The sequence below is a fragment of the Bos mutus genome, chromosome 11 (assembly GCF_027580195.1).
Source record: "Bos mutus isolate GX-2022 chromosome 11, NWIPB_WYAK_1.1, whole genome shotgun sequence".
Taxonomy (NCBI): Eukaryota; Metazoa; Chordata; class Mammalia; order Artiodactyla; family Bovidae; genus Bos; species Bos mutus.
In genome coordinates this window covers 82,063,582-82,074,745 of record NC_091627.1, presented here as the reverse complement: position 1 = coordinate 82,074,745, position 11,164 = coordinate 82,063,582, and the positions used below count along the sequence as shown (strand labels likewise).

Genomic DNA, 11,164 nt, shown 5'->3' with positions numbered 1-11,164 from the left:
CCTCGCCCCTCCGTTTGCTTCCCAACCCTGCCCCGCCGGCTCAGTTGACCGCCTCCCGGGCCCGTTATCTGGCCGCCCCGGCCCCGTTATCCGCCCTCGCTCTGGGTCCGATCCCCCCGGTTCGTTCCGGGGCCGCCGCCGCCGCCGCCGCCGCCTCCCCTTCTCCCCCGGCCGGCGATCCCGGGCTGGGCAGGGCCGGAGCCGCCTCCGAGCCGCTTCTCAGGCCCGGACGGCCGCGGGAGGAGGTCCCGCTGTCAGTCAGCGGGGAAGGCCGGGCCGGCCGGAGGGGGCGGCGCCGAGGACGGGCTCGGGCCGGGAGCTGGGAGGCGGAGGCGGAGGGGGGCGGGGGCGGGGGCGGGGGCGGCTCCGGGCCTTATAAGCGGCGGGGGCAGGGCGAGAGGGAGGCAAGTGTCAGGCCGATGTGCCGCCCGCGAGGGGCCGGGGCCGGGGTCGGGGCCGCCGGGGCCATGCGCGTGGGCTGGGCAGGGGGCCGGCGGAGCGCAGAGCGGAGCCGCCTCGGAGCCTGAGCCTCCCGGGGCCGCGGCCGGGGAGCCGCGCGGGGCCGGCCGGCCGGGGGGAGGGGAGCGATGCGGCGCCGGCGGGCGGCGGTGGCCGCGGGTTTCTGCGCCTCCTTCCTGCTGGGCTCGGTCCTCAACGTGCTCTTCGCACCGGGCTCGGAGCCTCCACGGCCCGGCCAGTCCCCGGGGCCCTCACCAGCCCCGGGCCCGGGCCGTCGCGGGGGCCGCGGGGAGCTGGCCCGGCAGATTCGAGCGCGCTACGAGGAGGTGCAGCGCTATTCCCGCGGGGGCCCCGGGCCCGGGGCTGGCCGGCCGGAGCGGCGGCGCCTTATGGACCTGGCTCCGGGCGGTCCGGGCCTGCAGCGTCCCCGGCCCCCGCGGGCCCGGCCCCTGCCCGACGGCGCTCCGGGCTGGCCCCCGGCTCCCGGCCCGGGCTCCCCTGGTCCGGGCCCGCGCCTGGGCTGCGCCGCGCTCCGCAACGTGTCCGGCGCTCAGTACTTGGGCTCCGGCTACACCAAGGCCGTGTACCGGGTCCGCCTGCCTGGCGGCGCGGCGGTGGCGCTCAAGGCGGTGGACTTCAGCGGCCACGATCTGGGCAGCTGCGTGCGCGAGTTCGGGGCGCGGAGGGGCTGCTATCGACTGGCGGCCCATAAGCTGCTCAAAGAGATGGTGCTGCTGGAGCGGCTGCGGCATCCCAACGTGCTGCAGGTACGAGGGTGCGGGTGCGGGGCTGAGGGTGCTGTCTGGACGTGCCTAGGTCCGGTCCCTTGTTTTTACACATGAAGAAGCGGAGCCCCAGTGACTGTGCCAGGTTAAACTAGGGGACAGAACCCGGTCCATGGCAGCTCCCCTCTACGCCACCCTGCTTCTCACTCCTGGGTGGCCGTCCGGAGAGACTCCCGGTTTCCTCAGCTTCCACACCAAGACAGATCAGGACAGAGGGTACCCAAACTCGGGATGGGGATTGGAGTCTGTTTGGACTTAGGACCCTGCTTCTGGCTGGAGCTGGGGTGTTGAGCACCAGGGAAATGACCCCAAACCAAGACGCTGAACAGAGCTCATCCCTGAGCTAGGGGCACAGCTGCAGTGATCCGTTCACTTTCTTGATGGAATCTGAACCCCACTTCTCTCAACTTCCAAACAGTGACTTATCTGACTTTGAAGGTGGGATGGCACAGCAAACGGGGTTGGGAAGAGCTAGAAAAAGACCAGGTTTGATTCCCCAAGAATATCTGGTACCCCACCCAGAAGCCACTGGAAGAACTGGAGGGGATTGGATAGTAGGCCACAAAATGCATAGCCCTTCCTTGAGGAGACCCTGGGCCTCAAAGTAGGCTTTGGGGAAGCCTTTGGGGTCCTAGCTCAATGCTGAGGGAACAGGCTGAGGGCCTGAGGGTCTGAGAGTCACATTACCTGAGCAAATGTGGCCAAGAGACTGGAGGATTGAGAAGGCCAGATGCCCAGGTTCCTAGTAAATGGGACTCTGTCTCTCCCATTCACTGGGGAGCAGAGAGGAAAGATGAGACCCCACCTTGTCCCCTCCAGGCTAGACTGAGGGAGTGGGCGTCTCACAGTCCCAGCACTGCCCTAACACACCCACTTCCTCCTCTCCCCCAGCTCTCCTACGTCCTTGAGTCAGTCCTGGGATTAGACAAACCGTTCCCTTGGCACATGTCTGAGCAGACGGAGAGGGGAATCCCTGACTGCTCCTGGCCCAGGGAACACAGGGTGTGTGCAGGCTCCCCAGCTTAGGAACCATGCCCACACCTTCCACCTCCCAGCCCACTCACATGAATCTTTCTGCATCCGGGAGAATTGAGCAAAAACCCAGGAGTCCCTCCCTTCTTTCCTCAGGAGTGAGATGGACCCCAGGTCTGGGCATCACAGAATAGTAGAGAGAAGTCAGAGAACTATTGACATCACTGCTGGAACCCAGGCTACCCCAGCCCTGATCAGACACGTGTTGACTGGGTCCTGGGTTCTGAACTGGTTGCAGGTCAGGCAGAGCCAGCAGCTGTGGGTGGCTTGCCTGGTGGCATAGCTGACTCTGGAGCTGCAGGGAATGAGCAGCTGGTTACGTGGCTATTCTAACTGGGAGGATCTAGTTCTCTTCCCTTCCTGGGGGCTCCTGGGAACTTTTTGGAAACTGGGGTGTCAGTCAGATTCCGAGGCAGTGGGAAGGTCTTGAGTGTGTTAGCAGGATATTGAGTGTTAATTGACTCAAGAGCCCTCTCCCTTAAGGCAGATTGGAGGTTTGCTATGCTCTCCTGTCTCTTAAGGAACTCCTCCCGCCCTCTCTTACCCCACCCAGACTTCAATACGAGCATCAGCTAACCACCCCCTCGTATATCACAGAATGGTCCTCCACTTTAATGTCAGGCCCCCACCACAATGCTGGAGGTTTCAAAGAAAAAAATTATAACTGGTTTTCACTCAGTCCCTCTCTAGACCAAGACTGGGTTGGTTGTGTGACTCTTACAGGGTGGGACTGGGGTGAGTTGCCTTAAGACACAAGTGGGTGGGAGGGTCCCAGGTCCTTTCTATCAGGGGAGCGGTGAAAAGCTACCCTTACTTAAAGGGAGGTGGAGGAACCTTGGGGTGAATTTAGGGACGGCTTTGGTGGGGGTCTCATCCCCAGACCCCCAGGCCAGTATCCCTCTGGCTTCTTAGCAGTGTCACCTCTGCCTCCAAAGAGGGTCTTCTACTTGGGGGTCTTCTTACTCAGGAGGCTTCCATTCAGGTGTGCAGGGAACTAGAAATAATGTTGTTTTAATACCTCTTAATCATTTAAAATTTCAAAATTGTTCGACTGTTTGCTGAACCAGGGAGGAGCCAGAGAGTGCTTCCCGCTCCCCGAGGCTCCCTCCCCCTCTCTGGCAGCCCCAGAGTTGGCTCCGTGGGTGTTCAAACAGCAAAGGCCCAGGACAGTTTGTCCCACTGGGCACTTCTCAGAGCTTGCTCTGGTCTCTGGGACTGCCCGGGCGGGATGTCTCCATCCATCTTCTGTGACCCCTCCCCAGCCCACCTCTGACACACACACAACACACGCGCACACACACACTCCCTCACGTGATAGATGCCTCTATAGCCCAGGGTCAAAGGGCACAAGGGTCTCCCCTCCCCTGCACCTCTGTCGTTCTGGGGCCGCCGGCCTCAGCTGGGGCCCCAGGCCTGCCTGGGCCCTGATTCTGGCCCTGCCAGAGTATATTTCTTCTCCCAGAGGAACAAAAGATGCGACTGAAATGCTCAGCCTCTCGCTTCCTGGGGGGGTTAATGGTGTCTTTTTATTTTTTCCTGAGGGGTGTTGATTAATACCTCGTTAACAGCGCATTTAACGACCTCCGGGTGTTTAATAACCTTCAGAAGTTTCCCACAAAGGCTCAGACTCTGGGCAAGAAAATGAGAACCAGGCTCCAGGGCTGCTCCTTTTACCTCCCCCTACCGCTGCCCCCTTTGGGATCTGGGGCCTCCCTAGGCTGATGTGGGGTGGGAGGGAAGAAGAGGAGGGGAGAAGAGGGCACCCGGGATTTCCCCCGATCCCCTAAGTCGTCACCCTAGTGATCTGAGATGTGCCTTCCCTCATGCTGGCAGGACTGGGTGGCTGGCTCCAGGGATGGGGGGGGCTAAAAGGTCCCTACTGGGATGGAAGGGAGAGTGTAGGGGCCAGGAGTGGAACCGAGAAGGGTGAAAGCTTCAGGGACATCTAGCCCAGGGGCTTGGCTCTGCTGGTATCCACCCCACCCCCACCCCATCGTTCACCTCTCCTCTCTTCCTACTCTGGCCCCGACAACTTGGCCTTTGTGTTCCTGCCCCACAGGGTGCTGGGTGTTTTGAGCACCGGCTGATCCCTTAGCTGATGTGCAGCGAGGTGGGAAAGGCGGGAACAAGCAGGGCTCTCCATGGATCCTGGTTTAGGTGTCGGTGACAAAGTCAGGCTGTTTCCCAGAAGCCCCTGGCCAGCTGAGCTGTACAAAGCCCCTCCCCCAAATCCTATGGAGTGGAAAGGCCCTTGAGACCATGCCCTCAAAGAACAGTGACCTTCCCCAGGAACTCACTACTACCCCAGCTGATAATGGGTCATTCCCCCACCCCAACCAATTATGCAAAGAACACCCAAGGGTATGAGCCCTGGATTCTTTTTGTACTGATGCAACACTTGTTACAAATCTTCAGGGAGATTGCTTTCCCTACAGAAAAACCAGAGCAAAGGAAAAATGAAGGTGCCTATAAGTGGAAATGATGAAGCAAAGACAAGCATTAGAACAGGGGAGGAGGTACAATAACCATTTGTTGGTTTGCCAGTTAGCAAATGGTACTCTTGGAAAGAACAAGGTTGTGGAATCAGAGTGACATATATTTAAATCCTAGCTCCTGCATTTCTTAACTGTGTGACCTTGTGGCGGTAATTTAACCTCTCTGAGTTGGTTTCCTCACATGGGAATTGGAGATACTAATAGTACCAACTATGCCCTTTTAGGTTATTCTAAGAATTGAGTTATGCATGTAAAACATTTAGCACAGTGCCTGGCACATGGTTATCACATGGTGCTCAGACCTGCCCATTTACCTGAGTGGCCAGAGGTAAGGGGCTGCTAGAACAGTGGGCTAGAGCCCAGGCTTCCCAGGCAGAGTTGCTATTCTCTTCTGGCCTGAGCTGAAGCAGAGACCTAGTGATGGGAGGGTGGGGGCATCTGACAACCCAGCTCTTCCTCGTTCCTGTCCCCACCCCTGTGACCCCATGACCCGCCTGGGCCTCTTTCAGCTCTATGGCTACTGCTACCAGGACAGTGAGGACATCCCAGACACCCTGACCACCATCACGGAGCTGGGCGCCCCTGTGGAGATGATCCAGCTGCTGCAGACTTCCTGGGAGGATCGCTTCCGAGTGAGCAGGGAGGAGGGCCAGTTGGCCTTGGGCTCCTGGCTGGGATGGTTCTCCCTTAGAAGGTCAGCCCTCCAGAGCAGCTTGGACTCCTCCTTAGTGGAGGGAGGGAGGGAGGGAGGGATGCCGTGAAGTTGACTCAGCCATCAGCCAAAGGGTTAAAAAAAACAAACCAAGGCAGAGAGAATCCTGGTTTTGTACTCCTGTTCCACACACACACATACCCCCTCACTCAGCCTGGCTGCAGGAGGGCCAGTGTCCTAGGTCTAGAAAGACCTTAAGGTCATCTTGGCCTGCCCTCTGTTTGCATGCACTAGGCAGAACCCACACTGAGATGGAACTTCAGGGAGGAGTCCCCAGATTTCCCTTGCCCATTTCCCCACTTTCTCCATGTTACCCTCAGGGTCGGGCCAGCCATGGGGTCGTAGAAAATCACTGGTTTGCTCTGTAAGGTCCCAGGCCTCAGCCCTTAGTGAACACTAGAGCCTTTAAGAGAAAGGCAAACCCTCCCCCCCCACACACACACACAGCTCAGTCCAGAGCCTCAGAGGAGGGCACCCTGGAGCCCCCAGGCTCCCCTCCCTGGAGGAAAGCAGTGAGCAGTCCGGTGTCTGCCCCTCAGATCTGCCTGAGCCTGGGCCGGCTTCTCCACCACCTGGCCCACTCCCCGCTGGGCTCGGTCACTCTGCTGGACTTCCGCCCCCGACAGTTTGTGCTGGTGGACGGGGAGCTGAAGGTGACAGATCTGGATGACGCCCGTGTGGAGGAGACGCCGTGCACAGGCAACGCTGACTGCATACTCGAGTTCCCAGCCAGGAACTTCACCCTGCCTTGCTCTGCCCAGGGCTGGTGCGAGGCCATGAATGAGAAACGCAACCTCTACAATGCCTACAGGTGACCTCCACCCCCACTCAGGAGGACCAGTGAGAGGCCCCAGGGGGCATGGCAGGGAGGGGAGCTCACACGGGGTCCAAGAGACCAGCCAAGGCCGGAGACTCTGCCATGACCAATGGAGTGGCAGGGGCGGAGAAAGGCTCCCCTACATCCAGAAGGGAACAGGCAGGCTCCTGACCATGAAGCTAAAAATAGTCAGCTCCAAGGAGAATCTGGGTTAGGGGGTGGCAGCTGGAGGCTGCTTAAAATAGCGTCAGACTCAGCCTAGGGCTGGTGGGAGGGCCCTGCCCCTTCCTCCCCAGGCCCTTCACTTGTGGAAGCTCCTCATAGAGCCAAGCCATGGAAGTTGGTCTGACACAGGTCAGTCTGGGGGATAATGTGGGGCTGAGGGGTGGACAAGTCCCCAGGATGGATGGGGAAACACACCTCAATTTGGTTACTTGTGGCCTTAGCATCTGCTCAGACCCCAACAGGGCACATGCTGAATTGACTCTTTAGTCTGAATCGACTCCTAGGCACCCTCTGGTGCTATATGGGTGAGATGGTTAGCCCAAGGGATCAGGCTCCCTAGCGAGATAGGGGTTCTGTCCCAAGTTGGTGTAGAGGAAGGCTGTGTCCCCACAGGCTGGACCCTGAGCCCCTGATTTCTCTCGGCCCCAGGTTTTTCTTCACATACCTCCTGCCCCATAGTGCCCCGCCTTCACTCCGGCCCCTGCTGGACAGCATCGTCAACGCCACAGGTGAGCACTGCCTCCCATCACTTTGTCCCCCGAGCCTCCAGCCAGCGTGGGAACAAGAATGGCCCAGGATGGCACACAGTCCAGAAACATCACTTCCCAAAGTAGATTCTGTGGCAAACCCCCGCCCCAGTCCTCCGGTCATCAGGGCCCTGGCTCCAGAATTGGGGTGGGTGGGGGTGGGGAGGGAGATGTAGGAGCCCAGATGCCCTCTGAGAGCCACACTGCACTCTGCAGGAGAGCTTGCCTGGGGGGTGGACGAGACCCTGGCCCAGCTGGAGAAGGTGCTGCACCTGTACCGGAGCGGGCAGTATCTGCAGAACTCCACTGCGGGCAGCCAAGCCGGTGAGTGGCCCCTATAGGGATTCAGGGGCAGGGAAGGTGGGGAGCAGTTCAAGGAGAGTGATCTCCCTAGTTGGGGAAGTGGCTCAACCTCCCTTTGAGACTCACTTGGAGTGATGCAGAGGGACTGTTTGGCCTTCACTCAGAGATCTTCCCTCTGACTGAGCTAGAACAACTATGTATGTGTGTGTTAGTCGCTCAGTCGTATCCGACTGCTTGCAACCCTGTGGACTGTAGCTCTCCAGGCTCCTCTGTCCATATGATTCTCCAGACATGAATCCTGGAGTGAGTTGCCATTTCCTTCTCCAGGGGATCGTCCCAACCCAGGGACCAAACCTTGGTCTTGGGCATTGTAGGCAGATTCTTTACCATCTGAGCCACCAGGGAAGCCCGGGAATAACTATAATTCTGCCTTGAACCAGGGGTTGGGCTCCGACACCCCTTCTCTGGGTGGCTGCAAAGCTGCTTCTGTATATTGTGTACTTTCAGCAAGGTATTTACACCTTGAGCCTCACTTTCCTCATCTGTGAATTGGGTTCAGTATTACCTGCCTCACAAAATTCTTCCGAGGAGTAAATGATAGGTGAAATGTGTGAAAGCAGTTAACTCATTTCCTCTTACACAGCTGGAACACAGTCTGTGTTTACTTCCCTCTCCTTCCTCACCCTTCTGGGGCTAGGAGGACGGCTGGAGGTGGAGATGGCTCCACCTGATACCAGTTAAGGAGCCCCCGAGCAGGGAGAGAATTCCAGTCACGACTTGCAGGCTTCGTGGTCCCTCCGTTGAGGCCTTGGGGTTTAGCATGGTTGGCAGGGGGCGAGGGATGGGCAGCATCCGTATTCAAGGAGCTCTGGCCAGTCTTAGGGGTGGGGGAGCCCTCGTTAGCCCTGTAAATAAAGTTTAACGAGGTGAACAATGGCTGGCTCTGTCCCTGAGGACGCCGTTTATGGGGCTATAAATCACAGCCTGCCCTGGACTTTGGTCTAGTCCCTGTAGAAGAAGGAGGCAGGAAGGCGGGGTGGCCAAGGCCCAGGGCTTCTGCATTATCAGTCCGAAGCTGGGGCTCCCCAGGCAGCAGGAAAGACTCTGATGAACAGGAGGCCTGCAGTGAAGCAGCTTCTGGATTGAGAAGTTTTCAGAGCCTCTGGGGGCTCTTTCTGTGAAATGGGAAGATTTCATATTCTTCCGCCAGCCTGTGCCCCAAACACTCAAGTTGTGGATTCCCAAATGGTAATCCTTTGTGTTTTACATTCATCTGCATGCCTCTGAACTTCAAAAACTCATGACTGACCCCCACTACCCAGGAAGCTGGCCTAACCTCTCTCCCCAAGGCCAGAAGGAAATGGGACCAAGGGCACCCAGAAGCTCTTGCTCCTCAAAGTGTGGTCTGCAGACCAGCAGTTCCAGAAGCTGGTTGGAAATGCCAGTTCCCTGGCCCCACCCCAGACCTTCAGAATCAGAATCTGCATTTTAACAAGATTCCTGAAAATTCACATGCACACTGAAGTTTGGGAAGCCCAGCTTTAAATGTCTAAAATGTTCTAAGCTCAGCAACCAGCCTGGTCAACCAGTATCTGTGTGTGTGTGCGTTGGTCCCACACACGTGCCCACCGTCACATGCAGCCTAAATCACTTGTGTGCCCTTAGATTTGGGAGATGTGTATCTCCCAAAAGGTAACCTGAGCTTTGCCTTTCCTGAGTGGTCATCCCAGTTCCACCGTGGTAGCTGCCTGCATCTCCATGCTAGGAAGACTGGGCTGGGTTTTAGACTACATCTAAGAAATGGGTCTCCTAGCCCTTTAAGGCAAGTGGTCCCAGCCCTCACCCCTGGCCACACAGAGTTCTCACTTGAGCTCCATCTCCAACCCACAGAGTACCAGCGCCTCCCCGACAGTACTATCCCCCAGGAGGACTACCGATGCTGGCCATCCTACCACCACGGAGGCTGCCTCCTTTCCGTGTTCAACCTGGCCGAGGCCGTGGACATCTGTGAGAACCATGCCCAGTGCCAGGCCTTTGTGGTCACCAACCAGACCACCTGGACAGGTGAGCTGGGGGAAAGGACATCCTGAGGGAGGTGACCAGACTCCCCAGAAGAGACTGATGGGTAGTGGTGGCCCCCCATCAGAAGCCAGAAACAATGAGAAGACAAGGAGGCTGAGGGAATGAGATGAGTGTCCTTGTGTTAGGGAGAGTGGCCCTGCCTCCAGAGAGAGAAGCATCCAGTCCTGTTACCTCTCACTTCTGCCTCCAGGTCGGCAACTGGTCTTTTTCAAGACAGGATGGAGCCACGTGGTCCCTGATCCCAGCAAGACCACATATGTGAGGGCCTCTGGCTGAGCCATCTGAGGCTCTGCTGACCATCCCCGCCAGCTGGGCTTGCCCGTGACTTGCCCTAGCAGCACTGCATGTCACATGGGCACCCCTGCAGACCAAGCTGACAGCCCAGACAGACCAAGGTGACCAGGACAACGTGCAATAATGCCAAATGTTAAAAATGTGAGTTTACCAGTCTAGGTCTGGGACTGCTGGCTCCAGAGCCAGGAATCAAGGGGGAGGGAGCTGACTGCCCCTCTCACCGTCTCGGCTGCCAGTAGGGCTCAGGCTGGTCTCCCCATTGGGGGCTCTGCCCCTCAGTGGGGACAGTTCCATGGGCAGCCCCATCACTGTGTTTATAGTGTGAGAATGTAGCCAGAGCCCCTGCTGCTGGTGCTGCTGCATGTGCCATGGCTCAGCAGGGGCCGCGAGGGGACAATCGGTCATGGAGCACGTTCTCTTAGCCAAGCTCCTGAGCGGAGACTTGAAGGGATGCTCCAAGATGTGGGTGATTCTGTACCCCAGGGCAGCTGCCTCTGGGAACCCAACAGGGGGCGCCTGCCAGCCAGCCCAGGGGCACAAGCAGGAGCACACAAGGTATGAGCCAAGTCGTGGGTTGAGGAGCAGGTAGCAGTTTGAGCCAGGACCTGGGGCGGGGGTGGGGCCGGGGCCTTTCTGCCTCATTTGCTTTCAGTGAAAGCCGCAAAGCAGCCAAAACCAGCCTCTCCCCCCTCCTGGAGTTTGTATATCCAGAAGCTTTTGTACTTTTTGTTCATTAAAATGTTTATTTTTGTAAAAAATAAAATAAAATCAATTAATAAAATGACATTTCACAGCAAGGACTGACCTCCCCAGGCACAGTTTCTTGGCCTGACTTACTTGTACTCAGTTGTCCCTGGTGTATGTCTGGGAGTTGGGGGAGGAGCGGTGTGTGACAAAGAAGTGAAATCTCCATGGCAGACACTGAAGTTTGCAAAATGTGTTTTCAAGCCCTACTCCCATGGCTTCCATCTCCCTCCTTGGTCCTCCACATCCTTGTCCTAACCAAAGACATGAGGAACCCCTTCCCCTAACAAAGTTAAAATTTTAATATCCATTGGCTTCTAATATACAAAGCCTTTACCCAAAGGACTCATGTTCTAATGGTGGGATGTCAGCCATGCCAGGGGATCCTGAGCAGTCTCCAGTCTGGTTGGCTTTGCCTTGGTGGAGGGGTTGGTCCTGGCCATTATCACCACATGGTAATGCACTTTTCTTTTTCAGAGCCTTTCTTTTCTTTTTTTGAGCAAGAAATAAATATATGGAAGGTGGGGAGACAGCAAAGTCCATGGAAGGCCCAGCCCCTTCATGGGTTTTGAGAGGGAGGGTCTAACAGGACAAGCCCCAGGTACATGGAGGCCCAGAGTGAAAAGGTTTAAGATCACACTGAGGCCAGAGAGAGCCCCAGGATGGATACAAGTCATCTTCTTTTTTTT

At 57.4% G+C, this 11,164-nt stretch overlaps 1 protein-coding gene across 2 annotated transcripts; it reads left to right on the top strand.

Annotated features, from left to right (window-relative positions):
* Window positions 1-401: 401 nt before the first annotated feature.
* Window positions 402-10,573, top strand: PKDCC (protein kinase domain containing, cytoplasmic). 2 transcript variants are annotated; one of them, XM_070379678.1, is made up of 7 exons: window positions 402-1,226; window positions 5,281-5,403; window positions 6,110-6,294; window positions 6,955-7,034; window positions 7,269-7,376; window positions 9,246-9,419; window positions 9,628-10,573. In XM_070379678.1, exons 1-7 carry the CDS (start codon window positions 588-590, stop codon window positions 9,711-9,713), a joined length of 1,395 nt encoding a protein of 464 aa, XP_070235779.1. In that variant the 5' UTR covers window positions 402-587; the 3' UTR covers window positions 9,714-10,573. The 2 variants fall into 2 exon arrangements, with proteins under 2 accessions (XP_070235779.1, XP_005902619.2); XM_005902557.3 differs by having other exon boundaries at window positions 404-1,226; window positions 6,023-6,294.
* Window positions 10,574-11,164: the final 591 nt, after the last annotated feature.